The sequence below is a fragment of the Poecile atricapillus genome, chromosome 10 (genome assembly GCF_030490865.1).
Source record: "Poecile atricapillus isolate bPoeAtr1 chromosome 10, bPoeAtr1.hap1, whole genome shotgun sequence".
NCBI classification, from domain to species: domain Eukaryota; kingdom Metazoa; phylum Chordata; class Aves; order Passeriformes; family Paridae; genus Poecile; species Poecile atricapillus.
In genome coordinates this window covers 2,401,407-2,425,127 of record NC_081258.1, presented here as the reverse complement: position 1 = coordinate 2,425,127, position 23,721 = coordinate 2,401,407, and the positions used below count along the sequence as shown (strand labels likewise).

The following is a 23,721-nucleotide window of genomic DNA, read 5'->3' as shown; positions in this document are numbered from 1 at the left end:
TGTAACTTATCTGGGAACACGTTCAGGCATGAGCTAGGCCAGCTGAATTGGATTTGTGTTATGGCCAGATTCACTGTGTCCAGTCCAGACCAGCTGTACTGTGACAATGCTGTGACACCTTTGCCCAGGGCTGACCCAGTGCCTGCTTCCCAGAACTCCACCACAGCCAAAACCAGCACAGGCTTGTTCACATGCATGCCAAGCCAAGCAGGAGAGGCTGGTCAGGAGAGGCTCAATGCTGCCATTTTCTGCTGAGAACAGCCATGGGTTTGCTTTCGCTGCGTGTCACCTGTCCTCATCTGCTCAAGAATAAGTTTGCAGTCAAAGCAAGACCTAAAGAATTTCTAAAGTAAGCCCCTTAGCTTCAATGTCCTGGGCACCATGCTGGCCCTTTCCTCTTAAACTTCCAGACTTTGAAATACTTTTCTGGGCCACCCAGGACAGCAGGCAGAGCATGGCAGGGTTGCCTGGGGAAGAAGATGCTCCTCAGCAGAAAGTGGTAGCAGGAGTCCCTCAGACAATGTTACTGTACTATTTGCTTTCTATTTATTGGACATTTTTTTTTAATTCCTCCTTCTTGCTTTTCAGTTTCAGGATGCACAACACAGGGAAGGTGGCCCTGGAATACTTCTGGGAGGAAGCTGCACCTGCAGATAGTGAAGCAGTGAGGATGCCATATTCAACCACTCTGATGAGTAAGGGCATTTCATTTGGTAGCTGAGGGCCTGGGGAGAAGACCCTGCCCCTTCACCCCAAAACTTGAATTGCTTTTTCCTTCTTGTCCACACATCCACTTTCATCAGCACCTTCCCAGCTGCAGCTGGAGAGTTTTGTCCTTTCCCCCTCTGCCTTTCTGCCCCTTTTGTTCTTGCTCTGCCACTTCTGCTCTGCAAAGGAGCTGAGCCAGGCTCTGGGGAGAGCCACGTGCTGGGTCAGGACTGGGAAAGGGGACATCAGGTCATTGCTTTGAGAAGTCTGAGAGTGGGCAGAGCAATGGTGTAACGAGTGAGCTGCCCTGCAGCCACTGTCTGTGTGCAGTCCCCCACTCCAGGGCAGCTGCAAAGTCACTGTCTAAAACCAACTCCTGCTTTGGCACAGGAGTGTGTGCTGCAGGCAGAGACCCTGCTCCCAGAAGCTCTGTTCCCTGCTTGGAACTTGGCCAGAGATGCTCCGAGTGCATCCCAGCTCTCTTCCACCTACGTGCTGCAGGAGGCAGCGTTGCTGGGAACACAGATTTTGTCTTTGAATGGTGTCCTCTTCCTCTCTGCAGGTCGGCTCAGCTCTGCTCCTGTTGTAAGGCAGCGCAGAAAGCTGGTGCTTCGTTTCCGGAGGGAGCAGGACCATCCTTTTGAGACGCATCCTTCTGAGCTGCGGCGCCTACAGTGGCTTGCCAAGGAGCAGCAAGATTCCGAGCAGGAACAGCTGCAGGATTCCGAGCAGGAACAGCCAGATTCTGACCAGGAGCAGCTTTCTGAGGAAGAGCAGCTGGATGCCAAGCAGAAGCAGCGTTCCAAGAAGCGGTGCCACTCCAAGGAACGGAGTCTCTCCCCGCAGCGTGCCACTTCCTCCCTGGAAGTCCTCCCAGATGTCACCCATGACCAGTCACTGTTCTCCATCAACCCCAACTTCGGCACCATCACTCCTGGCCAGAAGAAGACCTTTCATGTGCTGTTCTCCCCAAAGGATGTGGGGAACTTTGAGACCACCATGCAGTGCAGGTGGGAAACATTGACACACTTGCCAGCTCACACTTTTGATGGCTGTCACTGAATCACAGGCTGGGACAGGGTGGAAGGGACCACAGGAGGTCATCTGGTCCCACTTCCCTACTCAAGCGGGGTCATCCCAGAGCACGTGGCTCAGAGCTGTGTCCAGAGGGCTCTGCAATAATTCCAGTGAGGGACTCTCCACACCCTCTCTGGGCAGCCTGTCACCCGCAAAGGGAAGAAGTTCTTCCTCAGGTTCAGGTGGAATTTCCTGTTCAGGTTCTGCCCGTTGCCTCTTGTGCTATTGCTGGGCATCACCAAGCACAGCCTGGTTCATCCCCTAACACCCTCCCTTCAGTCCCTCTGACTGGGATGGGGAGGTGGGCCTGGAGACAAGCAGCCCCAGAGAGGCAGCAGCTCCCACAGGAGCGCAGAAAGATCATCTGGCCTTGGGAGGGAGACACTGGCAAAAGACACTGCATGAAACATAAAGCTCCTGGAGGGCTGCAAGATGTAGAATGAGAGACCCAGGGACCAGCCAGTCCCCAGCTCTGCTTCTTGCACAGAGCTGCTCACTGCTTGCACAGAGGGAGGATGCAATGCTGGGTGCTCTGCAAGGAGACAGAAAAGCGTCTGGCTGGAAATGTTTGTCTGGCTAATACCAGTCCCTTTCTCCCCAGCATTCCTAACCTGGAGCAGACTCACAGGACGGTGCAGGTGGTTCTGAAAGGCAGAGCCCGGGAGTGGAAGCGTTTTGGAAAACCAAAATGCTCTGCCTTAGAGCAGACAGACGAAGGCCAGAGACACAAGAAGCAGCTGCACTGGCAACCAACACCAGAGTGACAGCATCTGTGTCAGCTGGAGCATCCAGCAGGAGCCGGCAACATCTTGTTTCCTACTGCTGATGGTCTCCCACCCTTTACGTGACACCTCTGCAGCTCCCCTTCCCAGCTCCAGTGCACATAATCTTTTAATTAACTTTGTTAATTAAATAGTTTGTTAATTTGTTAAATAACTTAAATTTCAGTTAACAGTTAATAACCAATAGCTAATAAAATGTTAACTGTTAGCCATGGTGCCAGAGATCTTTCCTTAAACCCCACTACCCCAGTTCAAACCCCCAAGTTAGTACATTTTGAGGTTCCCCCCAGTTCTCCCCAGTCTCCAGTTACTCCGTTCACCCTCTCCTCCCTGGTGTACCCAAAATGGCTCCTGGAGAGCACAAGATGGTGGGGACCAAATGGCCAGGCCCCTCCCTTGTACTTCTCCTCCCCAAAATCCTTCTTCCTACCTCCAACCCCTTCTTCCCTGATGCTCCTCCCCCTGTTATCTCTCCTCCTCCAGCTGTCCCTCCCCTTCCTGTCCCCTCAGACCCCTCCATCTCCACTTGGGCTCCTCCTCCTGAAAAGGTCCCCACCCCTTCCTTTCATAATATCCCCTCCTCTGACCCCTCCTCTCTCCCCTGCAGCACCACCAACCCTCTTCTGACTTGCAGTTCCCACGCCCCTCCTTCTGCTTCCCACACCCCGTGAGCCACAAGTGACGAGCCCAGGAACCGGAACCCAGAACAGGAGACCCTTCCTCTTGCCACTCCAGTTATGTTCAGTGGTTGTGGGAGTGCGCTTCCGGAATGGGAGCCATTCTCATTTCAAAACAAAAGAGAACTTTGCAAAGCCCAGAAAGAGTTTGGAAAGGGAAGCAAATATTTTAAGGGCCTTTTAAAGGCCACCCTCTCCTCCAATCTCTCGGTCCTGTATGACCTCCATGATTTATTTTCGTGCCTCCTTACCCCATCAGAGTATCTTGTATGGGAGGGGGCATGGAAGAGGTCATTACAGGCCGTATGTTCTGAGCGATTGCAAAGTTCCGACAGCGCCCTTGATGCCATTGGGAATAAAATAACAACCGGCCACTTGAGCGGTGATGGGGAATGGGCACAGGGGAAGGACCAGGCCTGGGTTTTGCCAAGGCCGGTCCTTGAAAAGATCAAAACAGCTGCAGAGAAAAGCGTTCCTCATGTAACCATCCAGAGAACCCCAAGCTAGTTATACAATCATTCTGCAGCAACCTAATGAGGTTTTCCTAGATTTTATTGATAGGTGGTGGGTTCACATGGAGAAACAGGGGGAAGAGCCAGGGCTGCATTCTGCCTTGCTGTTGGAATTCGCAAAGGCAAATGCCAATGATCCATGCAAGTAAATCATTATGGGAATGCCCTTGGATCCTCTACCCACCCTCACCACCATCATCGAGGTGTGATCCAGAAGGCTGCCAGCTTAGGGGCTGACCATCATAGACAGCCAGGAAGGACGGTGGCTCCAGCAGCGGTGGCGGTCCCACCACCACCTGTAACACCATGGGAACCACGGTGCCATCGCTGTGGGCAGCGAGGGCACATCACCCATTTCTGTCCAGTGCCCAGCCCCTGCGGGCCAGGACAAAGGAACTGGAGGGGAGAGGAACTTACAAAAAAAACCAGAAGGGCAGCATGAACCTCCTCTGCGTGTGGATAGAAACAGAGCAGGCTTTGCAGGGGGAGGGGGGCTCAGACAAGACATTTCTAACTGGACTGACTTTCACCAAAGGACAGATAATACCTTCAATAAAGTATGGCAGCCTCAATAGCCACTCCATTTAGCAGCAGCACAAGACCATCTTTTTAGGTCCTGCCATTGGACCGTGATTGCCGTGGACCTACTGGGCAGAAGATTGACTTTCCCTGACCCAGGCTGTAAGTATTGTGTTACTGGGGACACCAAGCACACACCCACAGAGACTGAAGTCTCTCTGGTCACCCTCAGGGTGATCTGGATGGACCCAGCTCTGGGCCCCTCGAGGAAAACAACATTAAGGGGCTGGAGTGTGTCCAGAGAAGGGCAGTAAGGCTCATGAAAGGATGAGAAAATGTCCCATGAGGAGTGGCTGAGGGAGCTGGGTTTAGTCAGTCTGGAGGAGGCTCAGGAGGGACCTCACTGCTCTCTCCAACTCCCTGCCAGGGCCATGCGGTGAGGAGGGGCCGGTCTCTTCTGCTGGGCCTGCAGTGAGAACCAGAGGAACTGGCCTCACGCTGAGAGAGGAAATTCAGGTTAGATTTTAGAAAAAAAAATTCACCGTTCAGGTGTTCAGGCCTGGGAATAGGTTGGCCAGGGAGGTGGTGGAGTTGTCATCGCTGGAGGTGTTAAAGAGGCCTCTGCATCTGATATTCGGAAATGGTTTAGTGGTTTAGGGTTTGCAGTGGCAGATGCTGGGCTGACATTGAACTGAGTGGTCTTAAAGATCTCTTCCACCCCTGACGGTTCTACAATTCCAAGAGCTTCCTACCTGGCTGAGGGGAAGGCTCAGGGCTGTCCCGAGTCCGCCGCGCCCTGAGGCGCTCGGGCGGGGCTGCGACTGCGGCGGCTCCTGAGGGGCCGAGCCGGGCGCTGCCCTCAGCACCGCGGGGCCGCCGCTGCCCCTCAAGCCAGCGATCCCATCCCTCAGCCCGGCGATCCCATCCCTCAGCCCGGCGATCCCATCCCTCAGCCCGGCGTTCTCACCCCTCAGCCCGGCGATCCCATCCCTCAGCCCGGCGATCCCATTCCTCAGCCCGGCGATCCCATCCCTCAGCCCGGCGATCCCGCCCCTCAGCCGGGCAGTCTCACCCCTCAGCCCGGCGATCCCATCCCTCAGCCCGGCGATCCCATCCCTCAGCCCGGCGATCCCGCCCTTCAGCCCGGCGGTCTCACCCCTCAGTCCGGCGGTCTCACCCCTCAGCCCGGCGGTCTCACCCCTCAGCCCGGCGATCCCATCCCTCAGCCCGGCGATCCCATCCCTCAGCCCGGGGGTCTCACCCCTCAGCCCGGCGATCTCACCCCTCAGCCCGAGGGGCAGCGCTCGGCAGCGGGGACCCGCCTCGCCTCGGGATCTGCCCGGAGCCCCCCGCTCCGCCGGGTCACAGGTACCTAAAGCCTGTGATCCTGACGAGCCTGTGCTGTGGCCGTGGTTGGTGTCTCACGCTTCTGCCATAAGAGCTTCAAGGGGAAGTTCACAAAAGTTTAAAAGCAGAAACCTGGACTAGTTCTAGTTCTGAGTGTAGTTTCAGAGCAGTTGGTGTGTGACAGGACTGGGCCTCAGCATGATGGACCAGCAGTGGTGTTCCCAGTGCCAGGAAGGGCTTGTCCCCTGCTCTTTTTATGGCAGATACTCTGTGTGTCAAAGCTTATTCAACTCTCTCTGGCTCCATGCTGGAGCTGATAAAGGTTTCTCTAAAAATGTCAACACTGTCAAAATAAAAATAAATAAAACAAAATAAAAATGTTTCATTTCAGACTAGCTCTAAGCAGTAATGACTGTTTACATCTGTGTGCCTCAAGATTACCTTTATTCCACGGGTACATGCACACAGACAAAGCTCATCCCTCACCTGAGCTGAAGCAGTTGCAGTGTCACTCATCCAGTGCAGCAGGAAGCTCAGCTTTGGTAAGAAGGCTGACCTTCCCCTTGCTGTGCAGAAGAAATGCTGTGCATTTAGAAATGCAAAAGCAGATTGTAAAGCTGAAGTCCATTAAATACCACAGTCAGGATCATGATTAGGCAAAAGAAGCTGCTCAAATTGCAGAGAGAATTATCACTGCATTTAAGCTGCAGTTAAGTAGAATGCAACAGACATGGGAATCTTGGAGACAAAACAAACCAAAACAAAACAACACAAACATCACTTTTATACTGGTGTCAGTGACTATCCTTAAAGGTGCTTTTTTTTGATACTTCAAATGATACAGAGATGGTGTTTATGTGTTCCAGTAGTCTCAAATAATCATTGTCTTTGACCAATGCTTCTAATTCAGACAGAATCTCGTCCCCAGCACGAGCAGCCTCCCAGAGGCAGAAATGGGCCAGTTTTGAGCTGCCCAGCTGGGCTGACCAAACACCAAAGCATGAGCAGCTCTGCACTCACTGAAGCTGCTCTCAGTGCTGTGGCACAGCCCAAGGCACAGCCCATGCCAGTGTCACTGCCAGCGTCTCTCCACGATCAACGAGGCACGAACAAACCTGAGCTATGGGCACCCTCTGCAGCTTCCCCTCTTCTCACTGCCATCCCAAAGCTTCTCCTTTTGGGTGAGCCATCTCCCCTGTCCTCTGAGAGAGTTAATGGCTGGAATGTCAAAGGTTCAGCTGTGAAATCATGCTTGGAAGGCAAAGCTTTCTCTTTTACACAGTGGAGAACGATGGTTAAAGTAGAGCAGCACCCCAAAGTGACATGCTGACCTGGAATCCCAATCTCCTTGCCTTACATTTGAATTTTCACTTGTCTACCACATGAGCAAGCTACTGAGCTCTGCAGAAGGGCAAATGGAACAAGAGGGAAGGTTGTTATTATTTTGGGTGGCTTTTTTAATGAGTTGATGATAGCCAAGAATTGATTTCATAATGACTGGGGAAAAGTACTTGTTATGCATTCACAACTCCATTCACAACTCAGCCACCAGCTCCAGTTATCAGATTGTGAATTGTTCTAGCAGAAAGATCAAAAACTCTCAGAAATATTTTTATTTTGACACATTATTGGAGGGGAGGAATTTTTTCCTCACACTGTCACAGACTGGAAGCTTTTTCTTGAATGACTTTGTTGCTAGTTTTAGATGTATTTCCCTTTTCCTTGCAGATAAGAGATGAGGAAAGCGGCTACAACAAAAATCTGTTTTGCATTCCTAAGCATTATGAAGAGGATTTAGAAAGAGTCTTCATTCCTCATGGACTCATCCTGGACAGGTATGAGGGTAAACAGAAAAGAATAGGGACAGTGATGCCAATTTTTGTCCCTCCAAATGAAAAAAGCCTGAGGTCCTGCCCTGTGCAGCCCATGAGCAACGGGGAAACCCTGCAGCCCAAACACTTCTGTCCTAAAGTCTGGAATAAGAGGGGGTTCATGGAGAGGATTCCTCTGCAAGCCCAGTCAAGCTTCCATGTTCCATCAACTGTCTTCAAGCCCACCTATCCTGCAATATTTGTGTTTATGGGTTAAATCTGCTTATGCTGTGCAAATACATAATTTATTTTCCGGTGACTTGCTGTGCTCACAATTTGCTAGTTATAAAAACCTAACAGGAAGATCAGAGTTTTTACTTGAACATTGCTTAATAGATGCACAAACAGCTCTGATACACAGAACACTTTCCAGAATTGCCTTTTTTTTCCTTCTTTCTCCCAGGACAGAGCGTTTGGCTCGAGATATCATGCAAGACATGGGAAGTCATCCCATTGTTGCACTCTGTGTCCTTAAAGGAGGCTATAAATTCTTTGCTGATTTGCTGGACCAGATAAAAGCACTGAATCAAAATGGTGATAAATCTGTGCCCGTTACCGTGGATTTTGTCAGAATAAAAAGCTACTGTGTGAGTAACTTTCTTTTCTTTGGAAAATTGACTCTCTCCATAGACTGGCATTCTAAATACTGGTAGTTTGTGTGAGAACCCCACAAAAATTGAGTTTATGTGTACATTCTCTTCAAATTACATACTAAAAAGGAACTGATTTACTGATCTGCCCCAAAGGGTGGATATTATATATTCACTGGAAGAAACATAGCAGAACACTCAACATGACAGAGCCAGGGGCAGATCTCAAACTCCTTCCTCTTGCAAGAAGCAAGAGCAGCTCACCTTTCAAACAAATACAGGACAACACTTTGGGGCATGCTTTATGTGACTTCCATCTCTTCTTTCTCCTTCTAGAATGAGTCACCTGCAGAAAAAATCAGTTTTATTGGAGAGGAGCTGTCTACACTAAGTGGGAAGGTATGAATTGGCATCTTCAGCTTTTAAAGGAAAACAACTGTTCCTATGTATTTTCCAGGAAATCCATCTTTATTAAAGATTTTGATACTGCATACTTCCAGCCTCTTAACACTGATTTAAAATGCTGGGCTTTGAAACAGTGAATAATTCCCACTGATCTCAGTGGAAACTTGAAGTGATCAGCAATGAGTGCTCCCAAAGGTCCCATTCCCCATTTTATTCCAGAACCCCCAGAAATGAACCACACTCAACTGACTCATTCAGTGCCTCTAGAATACAGTGCTGTACACAGAGCAAGATACAGACCTGACACAGGTGCCTTTAGCACCATATTTTAAGCTTTCATAAATACTTACAAAAAGACTCTTCAGTAAGCACCAAAGTCAGTCAGTAGTTCAAGTGACAATCTCCTTTGAAAATCAAGGCAATTTCCTTGTAACTGAGGGTTTTAGTGTGCTTTTCTTGGCTGTATGGTTTGCTGAAAATTGCCATTTAAGTATTTTTTTTTCTTTCCCTTCTTTCCCTATGTAATCTCTTCCAGAATGTGTTAGTAGTAGAGGTAAGTAATGACTGAAGGAGGGGTGGAATGACACAGATTCTTTTCTCCCTTCTTTTCAAATGAATACATATTACATATAAAATAATAATTAATGAAGTTACTGGGCTGCCAGGTTGGTATGCTCTAATTTAATCCATTGACAGTCTGATTTTCCTTTCAAACTTGAAGGATAATTTATTTTTTTTATCACTTTCAGGACATTATTGAGACTGGTAGAACAATGAAAGCACTGCTTTCAAAAATAAAAGACAAGAAACCAAGGATGGTGAAAGTTGTAAGGTACAAGGATACAGCTGCTAACTAACACATTCAAATCATTTGGGTGAATAGTCATTGTATGCTGCCAAGTGCTTGTTTGGCTTGAAGTTTGGGGGGAAGAAAGCAAATGCAGGAAGCAATCCTTACCCAGCTGCTGGAAAATTAAGTGTTTCTTGAACTGGGAAATTGCCCTGTGCACTACCATCCTCACTGCTCAAATTAATAAAGAAAGGTTTTATGGCTCTTTCTGTGTAATCCATAAAGTCTGATGGATTCCCTGTTTCTTACTTTATGTCTGAAGGAAATTGATGTCTTTCCATAAGTTTTCTAACGTTGCCTCAGTTGCCTCAATGCTGGAATGACAACACTCAGAATATCCCTTACTATCCTCAACTCTAGAAGTTTCCAGAATCTGAGAGTCTGTCAGCACTTGGAAGATGACTTCAAGCAGCATTCTAGATCTGCTTTTAGTAGGTCTCTAAAAGGAAATTTTGTGGACTATCCCTGTGTCTGTCAAGTAATCACAATGCTTTATAAAAACAGTTGCTTTATGCACCAGTTATTCAGACAGGCCTTCTAGGGACTGTCCAGGAGGTTCTCAGTTTCTTCTGAAGTGCACAGGCAAACCAAGAATAGATAAGATTTTGCAGAAGAAATGTCCTTTTCTCCCTCCCTCCCCACTAAAATCATTCCCAGCCACTTGGACATGCTTCCCCCTCTGTGCTATTCCAGTGTCCTGAGGCATTGCTACGTGGAAGGGCAATGACCTGAGACACAGGATTGGAGGGAACTGAATACAAACCAGAGCCACTTGGACATAAAGAATGAACCTAGATCAGAGCCTTTGCTTCTCCCTCCACAACAAGGCTGAACACCACTTCTTTCTGTGAAATAATCTCACTGTCTTGATTTAATTGCATGATTTTAGAAGCTTATGGGGAGGTGTGGCAGAAGGGAAGTCTGCAGCTTAGACATATTTTAAAAACCAACCTGCTCTGCTCTGCCTTACAGCCTGCTCGTCAAAAGGACATGTCAGAGTCCAGGTTACAGACCAGACTGTAAGTATCATGTTTTTCTAGTATTTTCCAAAACACAGTCTTACAATTTCCCTTCAGGCAGCACATCTGACAACTGCACAGAAGTTTCAAGAAGGCCAAGAGAAATGGGGAGAAACTACATAAAAACTTGTGAACAAATGTCCAGCTATGGCATCCTGAGGCCTCATGACCTTCTGTTTTTCCCCTGGCTGGCCTCAGTGCAGGTTTAGCTATTTGATATATAAATTTAACTATTTAGATAGCAGAAATGAATCAAACCTTAACTGTGTTTTGCTTTGCTTTGGCCCTGGAGGGCATTTGTTTTGACTCTGCATTATTAAACTTGCCTTGTTTCCAAACTGAAAAGTCCTACTGAATCACAGTTCATCTACTTTCACTCAAGTAAAATCTCATTCCTTGTCTCTTCTCCCAGGACTAACTCATAACCAGGTTTTAAACAATTATTTTGTTAATAAACATAACTCTCTTAACACCTTAATTATATTACTGACTGATGGGAATGGTTTAGATTCTAACCTCTCTCATCAATTTATAGCTCAGATTCTTAAGAAAGCACCCTGAAAGAGATGATGCCTATTACCCTTAGCTCAAGTATGTGTTGAATACAAGCTCTGCATTTAAAAGCTACTTCCACCACTGAAGTATAAAAAGATCTGTATTTTCTTACAGATACAGGCTTTGAAATCCCAGATCAATCTGTGGTTGGATATGCTCTTGACTACAATGAATACTTCAGAGATCTAAATGTAAGTACATGCACATTCCTCCACTGCCAAGTATCAGGTACCCAGCAAGAAGATTTGCTTCTACTCAGAGCTTCTCAACAATTAAAAAACCTTCAACTCCGGCTAGAAACTTCCAATAAAGGAGCAAAACCATTTTTAAGGTGCAAAGTTGGTAATGCAGTGTAGGTGCATGAGAAATGTTTGTGCTTCACCTTTTTATAATTCTACTCCACAAGTCTCATGGCTCAGCCGTGCTGCAGAACATTCTGAACCCCCAGGATGGTGAGCAGCACACAATCTGTGACCCCATCTGAAAATAACTTGTAATTTGACTTTAATTGGATATTTGGCTGACTTAGTTCAACCCTGTGTTGCTCTTCAGCCACCAGGTCTTTAAAGCAGCCCTGCAGGGACTCTGGGTGAAGGTTTTCCATACACTTAGGGATAACATGTCTTATATCTTACATGTCTGTAAGAAGTCTTCCCTTATTCCATTACAGCTTCTTCAGGCTGCACAGAGTAGTAGCCTTGGAAACATCAGAAACTGATAGGGTTGATAATTTTTACCTCCTTTGTTTTCAAAAGTACTTCCTTTATTCTGTTTAACTCAGAAAGTTTTTTACTTCAAAGCCTTTTTCCTAAGACAAAGCAGTCCTGCTGAAGACACAAACAGTCTGTGCTATTGCTCAGCAGCATTGAGGAGCATGCAGTAATTTAACAAACCTAAGTTCTTTAGAATATATAAACCTATATATTACAAATAAACTTGCAAAGAATACTAAGAGCTGGAGTTTACTGCAAGTAGGAAACTTCCTACTATTACGGTTGTAGTGTGTTTTTAGTACAGTGCTGGGAATACAGCTGAAAATCAATCTTACACTTCATTCCAAGATAGAGATTGATAAATACTGTACTTTTTATTTTTTCTTTTTTTTTTCTTTTAGCACATCTGTATTTTGAAAGAGAACGCCAAAGAGAAATACAGGATGTGATAATCTCAGTCTTCTGGAGCACTGATTTCTGGCTGCTGATTAGGTGATATAAAGCATCCCATCGGGAAATTCCTTTTGCTACTTGCGTGTCCCGGAGCAGCAGGAGAAGCTCCCCGTTAGTGGCAGGAGCTGCAGCTCGCTCATTGCCCGTGTGCTGCGCGCTGAACACGAGCTCTGGAGACGCTGGGATTTTTCCTGCTGGAAGCAGCAGCAGCAGCAGCAGGAGCTGGGTGCGGGGCTGTGGCCATAGCGAGAAACGTGCCCGGCTCGTTCCGGGCCCCGCAGCGGATTCCTTCGGCTCCCGGCGGGGCCCGAGGGAGCTCGGAGGGCGGAACAGGCCCCGAGCGGAGGCCGAGATGGAAGCCAGGGGCACGGGCAGGGCTCGGGGTTACCTGGGAACCGCGGCCGCAGCGCCCGCGGCGCTGCTGTTCCAGCTTCAGTTGCGTGGAGACCGCGATCCTCGGTGGGTGTGCGCAGCCTGGCCACGGGCACACGGCTCCACTGGGCCATTCGCCAGGGGAATTGTTCACAGGGAATGGGGCTGTGCGGGGCAATTCCTGCTGCTTTGCTCTCACAGCGAGTCCCGAGTTCGCGGTGCTTTGCTTTCTGCCAGGGAGTCCCCAATTCGCGGTGCTTTGGTCTCACAGGGAGTCCCGAATTTTGTTTGAAGTTAGAGATTGACTAAAGTTGTACTTTTGGGTTTTGTCACAGCTCTGCCATGAATTGGGTTGTGGGTTTTCAGATCTGTTGTGTTCCTTTGCATCCCCTGCACTCATCTGGTCCAAGGCCTCAGGCACGGCTCTGGGGGCTCGCTGCAGGTCTTGGCTGGGTTGTGACACCCCCTCAGCTGCTCCTCATGGCAATGTCCCCTGGATGTGGCCTTCTTGTGGGGGGAGGTTTTAGAGCTGAGCCACTTTGTGGGAGGGAGGATGGGTGTCCACTGCCTCTTACATTGGGGATGTGGCACAGCCACAAAATTTCCTCCTTGCCCCTCTGTTGATGGGAGGTTTGTGTGCAAACCTGGCCTCAGCAGATGAGTCTGTGCCTGTGACTTCCCCACCCTGAAGCCAGACAGAGCTGATTCTCAGGACAGCTGCTGCCTTTGGCTTTGGTGTGGATACATTTCTCTCCCTCAGTGTTGATTACTTCTGCCCAGACCTGAGATGATAGGACAATAGTGCCACCTTTATTTTCTCTCAAGTTCCCTTAGGTGGCTTAACTCACAGTCCAAAGTTCCAGTCAGCAGGCATTTTCAGGGAAGGGTGGGCTTTGGTGGGCACAGGGCAAAAAATCCTTTAGAACAAGATTTAAGCCATTAGCCATAACATTCCAGTCTCTCACACATCCTGTGAGGAGCAGCTGAGAGTGCAAGGGGTGTTTAGCCTAAAGAAAAAGAGGTCCATTCTAGCTATTTTTAAATAATATCAATATTTAAAATAATAATAATAATAATAATAATAGTAGTAGTAGTAGTATATTGAATCTAATAATATTAAAGCTACAGCTTTTGCAGTCTGTTCTAACTATTATTAATGTTATTCAGTATTTTAGCTCCAGGTTTCAGTGTGATTCATTTTTGAATTGCACAACATAGCCATATAGTTCAACTAGAGGCCTAACAATCCTGGCTACTCACACCAAACAAGCACTTGGCTACTTTTAAATACTATAAATTTTTTAGCACCAGTATATCTCTTGAGTCTGCTGTGAATTGGATTCTGGATTTTCAGAGTTCCATTCTTGCTCCTTGCAGTTTTCTTGAGGCATTGTTGATCTTCTGCGACTTCCTCCTTTCAAGATGCCTTCTGGATTTCCAGAAAAGACAACGACACCTCCTGAGCTTTTGCTCAGGGCAAGACTGAAGTCTTTCAGTGTAAGTAGCCTCTGGGGCTGTGTTAAGGCTGGAAATGGCCCTGGTGTCCCTCCTCTCCCTGCCCCTGCTGTTGTCCAGCAGCACTGTGAGGCTGCAGAGCCCTCCCCAGCTCTCTGCGCCGTGCTCCTGTTGCTGGGGGCTGTCCTGGTGCACTTGGGAACACCGTGTGTTGCTCCAGGGACACTCCAGTGTCTTCCCTGGCTGTGCCACCGGGGCCAGGTGAAACCAATGTCCAGCTGGAGCCCTGAGCAGGCGCTTCTCTCCCTGCCCTTTGTCACAGCAATTCCTTCTGTCAGGCTGGGCACTCCCCTGTGCTGCTCTCACAAACCTGCCCTTGAGCACCTGGGCAGCTCCAGCTCTGCCCAAAGCCTGGAGAGACACGGCTGGTGCCAGCAGCAGAGGTTCCAGAGCAGCTGTTCTCTCTCATCTCCTGCGTGGGGCACAGATCCAGCCCTGCACACAGCACTGGAGTCAGGGCCACAAAGGTCCCTTGGCTGTCTGCAGCTCACTTGACTGAAGATGCCCTGCTGCTGAGGCTCTGTCAAGGAGATCCCTCTGTTTTCTTCTGTGGAGGGCTGTGGGAGCCCAGACAGAGGAAGCAAATGCTGATTAACAGAGAGAACTAAAACCTGGACACTTTCCTGTGCCCCTCACTCTTGGTACCACTTTGCTTTCTTGCATCCCCTGGACTCACCCAGCAGCGCTATCTCCTCGCTGTGAGCTTTGAGTGTTGTGCAGGGATGGAGTTAGGAAGTTCTGACAGCTCCTCCCCACTCTCTGAAAAGATCACTGCCTCAATCCAGTGAAACTAAAGAGGAAACAAATGCCCAGAGAGCAGAAATCCCCACACATGTCCCATCAAATCATGGGGAAGCTGAGGGACACAGCCATGTGGTTGGAGTATGTGTATTCTGCTCTATTATTAATTTATTGATGCTAATTATTTCAACAAGTAACTTAGAGAGCTTCCAGGACTGTCCTAGATGATGTGATCACAAATTAAGTCACCAGTGCCACTTGTTCAAGAAAAGCCTTTCTGAACAAGCACATCTCTGATGCTTTTGCTGGGTTTTTTTTGCCTTTCAGCTGCTTCCCTCTAGATTCCCGAGAGAGAAGCTCAACAAGAATGAGGCCAGTGCTGGGGAGAGTAGTCTGCCCAGAATTGGCCCATTTCTACCCACGAGTGAGACTGGTCAGAAGGTAGCCTTTTCCTGCTCTTTTCCTTTCTGTCTGATGCAAAGTTTGAAGAGGGTGTGTGCTTGTGACAGGCTCGCCTCCAGCAAAATACCTCAGTGTCCAGGTGCTGTTGTCATTGCAAACTGCTGGTAGTGGTGGACTTGGAGTCCTGATCTGCACCAAGCCAACCAAGTTACTGAGAAAAGAACTGACCCTTATCCTCATTCAGCACTCACCTCATTTGTCTTTTTCCTAATTTCTGTGTTATTTTATTTTGCATTTACCTCTGTTAGGAACACACTAACTTTTAAATACAATTAAAGGGGACAAAGTTGTTGAAGCAAAAGAAAACTGTTCATTAGTGACAATTCAGCTGAGCTGGGTGTCTCCCTGCCTGAGAGCTGAGCACACACACACCCTCCACCAAAATGGCTTTTTTTATACCTTTTATACCCTTTTATATGGCTTTTTTTATACCCTTTATACCCTTTTATATGGCTTTTTTTATACCCTTTATACCCTTTTATATGGCTTCTTTTATACCCTTTATACCCTTTTATATGGCTTTTTTTATACCCTTTATAGCCTTTTATATGGCTCCTTTTATACCCTGCTCTGTGTGGCCCAGCAGCTCTTGAGCAGCTCAGAGCAGAGGTGGCTGAGCTACTGTTTCCCCAGTGTGGCCTGGGCAGACGTGCTCACCCAGAGTCTGTCCTTCACTGGGGATCAGAGTAAGAGTCTCCTTCATGAACATTCCTCCCAGCAGCTGAACCTCTCCCTGCTCTCTCTTGTCTCTCCAGTTGTTGCCAGTTCTCCCGAAACAGAGCTTGTTTCGTGTTTCCCCACCAGAGCTGGTGTTTCAGAACTTCGTGGCTCATGAAGTCTCTGAAATGGAACTGTCTCTCACAAATGAGAGCAAGGTAAGTGCTGGGGCCTGGAGCTTTAACGCCGTGCTGGAAGAGGGGAGTGGTGTAATTCCCATGGTGTACAGCAAAGCAAGTTACCTGCTGCAGCACATCCAGAAGAAAATGTCTCAGCACCTTTGTTGTGCAGGATGGTGGAAATCTTGCTGTGCTGGGAATTCTCCCCTGAGTTTGGCTATGCATTGATGGTATCTATCCCAAAGGATTTGCTTTCTCTTGAAAGCTCTGGGTTGACAGGAATGTTGAGGGCTGTACAGTTCTAACCTGCTTTCATGCTTTGCCTTGGGTCTATACCACATCCTGTGTCTCCTTGGTTAATCTTGGTTCCTGGTAGGAATTTCTGCCTCTCTCAGCCTGTTTGACTCCCTTTGTGCAGCTCACAGTCAAAGCTCATGGGCTGAGTCTTCTCCACTTTCTGCTGGAATCACTTATCACTGATGGCATTGGTACTGCAGGAAATGTGTTGTGAAACAGCCCTGGAGTCAGACTGATGCAGCAGAAGCAGTGGGAGGCCTTTAGGTGCCACTTCAGGCTCCTGCTAAGCTTCATCCAGCTCTGCTCAGGTTTTCCAAAAGCAACGTGGTGCTCTGCTTTCCCTTTGGAGAACCACAGCACATCCAAAGCCATGTGCTCCTGGAGGATTTCACCTTCACTTGAGGCAATTGTGATTATTTTGCAGTTTCCCAAGAGAGTTGAGAGGGGAAAAAGTTGAAAGATGTCAGCAGTAGTGTTCCACTGTAAAGAGGAAAATTGAAACCATTTGAATTTCAGTCAGGGAAACATTTCCTCAACTGAGGCTTGTGCCAAGAGTGGACTGGTGGGAAGATCCAGAAGGGAGTCAAAATCATCTGGTTTAGACTTTTTGAGAGCATTTTGGTGCTCGGGGGTTGATATCTATGTGCTAGAAAATGCATGTTTGCTGTGTCTGTGTATCCCAGAGGGCAGAACCTGGCCTGCTGGCTGAGGGCAGGAATGCCCAGCAGCCCAGCTCACCTGCACAGGCAGCAAGAGCCCCTGGGGAGCCAAGATTGCTTTAATGCTGGAATGGGAGTCAACACTGGTCATGTTTGTCCAGGCAGAAAATGCCTTTGAAGCCCACAGTCAATAGGCACAGCCTGTCTGTATTTCCATCACTTTTGGCAAAGTGATTGCTGTCATGGTTTTATGATTCTTCCTTGCTGCTTTAGTTGCTCATTTAAATTCTCTTTTGCCATCTCCATGTTTTAGGGATTGTCTTGCTGTGTTCCTTCTTTGCCTTTTCAGGTTTGCTTTTATTCCCAGTGAGGCCACAGTGTTTGGTCTCCTCTCTTGCTGGTCTGTTTGCCTGACTGTACCCCCAGACCTGCCCTAGCCACACCTGATCTGCTAGAAGGGAATTTCTTCCTTCCCCCAGGATAATGTGCTGCTTTGCTTTCAGGTAGCACATCCCCTGTCTGGAACACCACTGCATGGCTGTGTGCAGGCAGAAGCCAGCAGGTTTTTGGCCTTGTTGAATATGCAGATGACTTGGTGCAGGTGCTCTGTCTCCATCCTGCTGGTGCTGACCTGCTGGGCCCTTCCTTCCCACCGGGCACTGCCCTACTGCCCCTGGCCAAAATGAGCCAGACAGAAGGGATTCAAGTTCTCCCTTGTGAATGATGTGCCTGTACCTCCACAGCTGAAAGTGCTCTGGAAAAGGGATCAAGGAAGGATGTCACCAGAGCACGGACAGGTCTCCTCTCCACCTGTTTCCACAAGTGGCAAAATCATTGTTTCATGTCTTCCCTGCAGTGTGTTCAGCTGGTGCAGGTCTCCATGCAGAGCTCACCTTGTTTCAGGCTGGTGTGCCCCAACGAGGCGTACCGTGCTGTGCCGCGAGGTGCGACTGCCCGTGTGCGCATTCAGTTCACCCCCAACGAGAGCAAGGTGAGACTGGAGGAGCCAAAACACACAATTATCTCCAAAGCCACTGTTTTCCCTGCACTCTGGGACAGCCCATTCCATGCTGTGAGCTTGGCTCCAGGCTGGGGGCAGGCAGCCTGCAGCCAGGCTCAGCTTGGCACGTGCTGCCAGGGGCTGCAGCCAGGCCTGACAGGCCCTGCTTCCCTCCCTGCACATTCCTGAGCATTCCCAAGGGAAGATGCACAGGGAACAGGATGAAAATGACAGGGGGGTGTTGAGAGATGTTTGGCCATCTCTAGGTACAATGGAAGGGTTTCATTATTATGGAAAACACTGGAGGAATGAAGAGCTCAGAGAGCTTTCCTCCTTCCTGACTGGGAACAGCTTCCCTGCCTCACCCTGGGCTGGAGCAAAGTGGTGATTTCTGCCCCCTCTGTTGTCCAGCCTTGCAGCTGGGCTGTCCCACAGCACAAGTGACCAAGGTACAGCTGCAAGGCCAGGGCAGAGGCTGTGCTGTGCCCGTGAGCCCAGCCTGGCACAGGCACACTGAGCTCTAGGTGCCCTTAGCAGGAGCTTGGTGAGCTGCAGGGGACTTGGACACCTGCTGAAAGAGCTGGTGTAGGGCAGGTACAACCTGCAGGCAGAGCTGTGAGCCCAGAGCCTGTGGCAGTGACACTGCTGTGGCTCTGTCTTCATGCCTGTCACTGTGGCTGCTCTGTCAGCTGGCACCCATTCCGTGCCAAACGTGCTTTGGTGGGGAGATTTGAGCAGCAGTGCCGAGGCCCTGGAGCTCTGATCTCAGTGCTGGGATCTGGAGATTTGTTCATACAGAAGGGTTTAGGACATGGCATGGAAGGGAGGAAGGGAAACAAACAACATCCAACAGCATCCTGCTACCTCTTAGCTCTGTTCTTCTCCTGACTTGCTTGGAGAGGCAAAGTTAGAGGGGAGTTGTGAGCCAACTGATGTTTCTACACTAGACCAGAGGTGCAGGATCTTTTTGGGTGCAGCTGTTTTCTCACCTTCCTTTCCTTTTGCTGCTTCGAGTCAGTTTAACACTTTGTCCTATTCTCAAACAGCAGGAATACAGGAACCTAAAGAGGAATGGCCTGTGTTGTTCCCTAGCTCCATGTTCCTTAGAAGGGACTTGGAAATTATTTAACATCATTAAACTTTAGAGTAAAAGTTGTGGCCTAGGGCAGTTCTCTGTATGACCCTAATGGCATGAGAGCTTAATGCCACTGAGACAGGTTTTGCAAAGTGCACTGGTGCCTTTAATAATAATAATAATATTGGTAGAACTTAGTGTTCATTTGGGGATAGAATAGAATAGAATAGAATAGAATAGAATAGAATAGAATAGAATAGAATAGAATAGAATAGAATAGAATAGAATAGAATAGAATAGAATAGAATAGAATAGAATAGAATAGAATAGAATAGAATAGAATAGAATAGAATAGAATAGATGCCCTTGAAGGCTTCTAGGACATTGTTTTCTTCTGCCATGGGAATGGCACTAAATGCCCTATGCTGAGCTGGTTTCTTTTCCTGCAGGATTATTCCCATGAGCTTGTCTGCATGACTAAAACAGAAAGGATAGTTGTGCCAATCCGGGCCATTGCTGCCCGAGCTATCCTGAACATCCCAGACCAGCTGAACTTCTCGGAGTGTCCAGTCAAGAGCAGCACCAAGAGGACTCTGCTGCTTCGAAACACTGGCAGCCTGGAGGCTCATTACTACATCAGCACCCAGAGGTGAGGCAGCTCCCCTGTCCTTGTGCAAAACACCTTTGGGTGATAAAAGGCTTGGGAAAGAGCAACAAAAGGAAGCTGAGCATCAGGGCTGCACTGCAGCTCTGGCTGGAAGTGAGCAGGATGGATGGCATCTGCTCTTGCTTTCAGTGCTCTTAGCAGGATGCAGCCTTTGAGCTTTCTCTGTGCCACATTTCCTGGAGGGTGCTGGAACATGTGAGGAGCTGGCTTGCACCCTCCTGAGCACAAGCAGCTTCTGAAATGGTTCCCACTGTCAGCCAAATAGCCCCATTCTCTGGGAGGCCACAGGCACGTGGCTGCCCAGTGCTCCTCTCATGAGATGCCCTGCTAATGGTGCTTCATTTAGCTGGGGTTGGATCCTTCAGATTGTAATTGGCATCCTCCCTTTGGGTCTTGTTTCCATGTCTCTGTATTGCTCTAATCTGCATTTACACTCTTGCAGAGTTTTGATTGCTGCTTTTCTTAGAGCAGCTTTCATTGAAATGCTGGTAAAATGTGCCCTTTATAGGCTAAATCGGGATATTTTCAAGGAAAAATAAACCAAAGAGCCACGCTGCAAATTCAACAGTAATTATTTCTTGGTCTTCAAGGAAAAGTTCCTTCTCCCTGTCTGATTCCTAGGCTGTAATCTCACAGGACAGGTAGTGCCCTAACATTTGCATCTCTTGAGATGAGGTTGATAGGCAGCAGGACAAGAGAAATTGCTGAGGCAGTCAGTGTCAAGTTGTGCATGCAGACAGCTCTTAATCCTCTCCGTGGTTTCCCAAACCATTCTCTGATGGGATTGCTGGCAGTGGGATCCTTGGGTCTCATTGCAGAGAGCTGGATGCAGAGTATGGGGGAGGTGAGGTCATTTTATCCCACAGGATCTCCTGAGGTCTGTATCTCCTCAGAAGTGGGTCAGCAGCTGTTTCTGATCCTGTTTTGTCTCTTTTCTGTTGCCTGTGGTTTCTTTGCTCCCTGCTTGCCCAAGGGAGCTGAAGTGACCTGCACTGCAGAAGGAATATCATCCCCAGATGTCCCCTGAGTCCTGATCTCTCTCTTTGTGTTGCAGTCCTTTCTCCGTGGTTCCGGCCATGGGAGCTCTGGGTGCTGGTGACAGCGTGCAGGTGACAGTGGGATTTCACCCACTGACCACTGGTGCCCATTTTGGGTCCATGGTAGTGAGCTACAACACAGGTGAGTGCTGGGCACTGCACGGGGCACAGGACACTTCTCCACCACCACTCCCTGTTGTCCCAGCCCCCTCAATTCCCTCTAGATGTGCCTCCCCTGTTCCAGCTTTACCCCAAAGAAAACTGAGAACCAGTTGGTGTTTAGGCGGCTGATAAAGTGGATCCCCTCTAACAGGACTAAGATTTTTGGGCTCCTGTTTTGCTGAGAGTTGCTGAGTGGAGGAAGGAGGAGCCCTGATTCTCCACTGCCTTGTGGCTATGCCTGGCTGAAGTTTTGTTTTATTCTGGCCAGTGCTGTGTGTGAGGTGTGAGGTCTCCATCAGACTCTCTCCAATGCAGTGTATTTCTTGCACACCTCTGTCCCATAGGCTGCTGCTCCACTGGCTTGTCACAGACCCTTTTACTGTGTTGCCCTCTACACATACATATAGTTTCTGTCTAATAACATTTTCAAATCCTCAAGTACTTTTTGGTGACAAATCAAGACAATTTTTTCCTTGTCCCCATTTCCCAGGCCATTCATGCTGTTGCAAACCTCTCACATCTATCTCCCATTTGATTTCTAGACTAAGGAATCCCATTCAGTCTTCATGTAGAAGCTGCTCTGTACTTACTGATCTTTCCTTGGTCCCTTTTTTATTCAATTTGAAATGCTCCAGCTTGGTTTTTGAGATCAGAACAATATCAAATATTTCAAGACTGATGTGGCTGTGTGTTTGGACAGGGAGATGATGATGATGATGATTTTCATGGTGTTCATTTTGTAGTGGTTTGTCATATTGCAGAGCCAGGCTGGTTGTGTTTCCTCACCTGGGTCCCCTCCTGCTCTGGGCTTCACCTCACTTGTTCCTCTGGGCCTCCTTTTTCTGCTCACATGCCCCCAGGTGTATTTGCTTGTCAGCAAGAAGGGATCCAAGGGATCAGGAGAGACAGGAATCTCATGGGATGCCCAGGGGAAACCCCAGGCAAGCCAGGACTGAACAGGGCTCCTCAGCATCACCTGAAGGACTTGGATGCAGAAATCCTGGTGATCTGAGTGGGTCACCTGAGCACACCTGACAAACCTCAGTGTACCTTGGGGCCCAATCTCCACAAACACACTCCAAAATCAGCTGGTTTAGGAGGTGCCCAGGACACCCTCACGCTGCACACACAGAGCTGTCAGGATGTTATAAATGTGCTGACCCATAGAACTGCAAATACAGCTAAAAGCTGAGACCCTTTCTTCTGTGACCTGTGGTTTGCTCTGTTCCTTGGGCTTTCATCAGCAACTGAGCTGAGCAAAGGCTCCCCTTTGCTTTGTTCCAGGTGAAGAAATGATCCACACAAACCTTCAGGGAGAAGCTGTAGATGTCAGCATCGGGTTGAGGACGTATTCCGTGGAGCTGAAGAAGACTTTCATCACCACGTCAAGCCACACAACCATGTTCATCGAGAACAGGAGTAACATCAGAGCCCAGTTCCAGTGGAAGACTTTTCCTAGTGAGGAAGATGAGAATGAAGAGAAGAGGAGGTTGGTTTGCAAGATGCATTTCAGTGAGATACATGGCCCAAGACTAAAACTAACGTAGGGCCTCAGGAGGGTGTTGGTGCTTTTGAATGGCTCAGGCCAAGTGAACCATCCCTGGCATCAGGGTGTGTGTCCCTGGGCTTCAGGAGCCCAGCACTTGACATTCCAGTTCCATTTATACCCCAACCAGGGATGGCATTTTGGGAAGGAAAGGTTGATGGCAATGACTAGCTTTCCTCAACTTCTAATTGAGCCTTTGCTTCTCTAATCTTCTTCCTACATGACCTGGCAACATCCTTAAACATTTCCTGAGTTGCCAGCCCCTCTTTCCAAAGGTGATGCACCCTCTTTTTTCCCCTTAGTTTGTTCAAAAGCTCCTTTCCCATCCAGGCTGGTTGTCTTCCCTGCCAGCTCATCTTTCAGCACACAGAGACAGTCTGTTCCTGTGCCTTCAAGAATTCTTTCTTGCAATATGTCCATCCTTCCTGGACACGTTTGTTTTTAAGGGCTCTATCCCAAGGTACTCCCCATATCAGTCTCTTGAACAGGCCCAAGTCTGCCCTCCAGAAGTCCAGAGTGGAAGTTTTGTTGATGCCCCTCCTTGTTTCACTGAATATTGAGAACTCTGGTATTTCACAGTCACTGGACCCCAGACAGTGGTGGACAGATGAAGTTAATTCAGTTATTAAGGAATCTCCTGGTGATATCCTGGGCCCCAGGGAGGCAGCAGACTTCCCTGTGGAATGGATCCAGTCGATACACAGGCCCTCAGTTCCCCATAGAAGGGAGTTGCCCACTACCACTACTCTTCTTTTCTTCATCTGTCTGATAAAGTGCAACTGGGAGACTCTCCAGACAGAATTTTTTCTTTAGTGTCATCTGCCTGACCCTCTGGATCCAGGGCCTCATAACTATTCTGTCAGGGCACCTGGGCAGGTGCTGGGGGTCAGGATGGATCATACTACAGGATTCTACTACCATGCACTGGGATGGGATCCAAAAAGCTCTGGATCATGAAAAGGTCTCTCCAGGAGTTTGCTGTCTCCCTCCTGCACAACAAAGTCCCTTCCCTTCTCAGGGCCTCTGTTTTCATGCATATAAAACCTTGAATATCATTGAAGGGATGCAGTGCCTGAATTCATCCATTTCCTTTGGAAGTGCTCTGGGATGCTCTTGAGGAAGGCAGAGCAGGGAACAGGGCAGGTCCCAAACAGAAGAAACAAAGAGTGATGCTGGTACCACAGAGCTGTGACCCAGCTTCATCTCCCCTTCCCAGGGAAGTCCTGCTCCATGATCTTTATCTGCCTCCCCTGAGCATCTCAGTGGTAGGAAAA

At 48.5% G+C, this 23,721-nt stretch overlaps 3 protein-coding genes across 3 annotated transcripts in view; all 3 read left to right on the top strand.

Moving 5' to 3' along the window:
* Nucleotides 1-2,549, top strand: part of LOC131582752 (hydrocephalus-inducing protein-like) — a 57,086-nt gene extending 54,537 nt beyond the window's left edge. Inside the window, exons 55-57 of the mRNA XM_058846221.1 lie at nt 589-695; nt 1,271-1,718; nt 2,387-2,549. Of these exons, the coding sequence (XP_058702204.1) occupies nt 589-695; nt 1,271-1,718; nt 2,387-2,549 (718 nt within the window). The remainder of the gene's footprint in view (nt 1-588; nt 696-1,270; nt 1,719-2,386) is intronic.
* Nucleotides 2,550-6,945: 4,396 nt separating this feature from the next.
* On the top strand, nt 6,946-12,074 carry LOC131582555 (hypoxanthine-guanine phosphoribosyltransferase-like). Its single transcript, XM_058845866.1, has 9 exons — nt 6,946-6,972; nt 7,351-7,457; nt 7,897-8,080; nt 8,420-8,482; nt 9,024-9,041; nt 9,238-9,320; nt 10,311-10,357; nt 11,027-11,103; nt 12,027-12,074. The coding sequence occupies exons 1-9, from the start codon at nt 6,946-6,948 to the stop codon at nt 12,072-12,074; spliced, it is 654 nt and encodes a 217-aa protein (XP_058701849.1).
* Nucleotides 12,075-12,430: 356 nt separating this feature from the next.
* Nucleotides 12,431-23,721, top strand: part of LOC131582751 (hydrocephalus-inducing protein-like) — a 54,154-nt gene continuing 42,863 nt past the window's right edge. The window contains exons 1-7 of the mRNA XM_058846220.1: nt 12,431-12,537; nt 15,709-15,854; nt 15,973-16,043; nt 17,817-17,951; nt 19,485-19,684; nt 20,757-20,881; nt 22,186-22,390. Of these exons, the coding sequence (XP_058702203.1) occupies nt 12,431-12,537; nt 15,709-15,854; nt 15,973-16,043; nt 17,817-17,951; nt 19,485-19,684; nt 20,757-20,881; nt 22,186-22,390 (989 nt within the window). The remainder of the gene's footprint in view (nt 12,538-15,708; nt 15,855-15,972; nt 16,044-17,816; nt 17,952-19,484; nt 19,685-20,756; nt 20,882-22,185; nt 22,391-23,721) is intronic.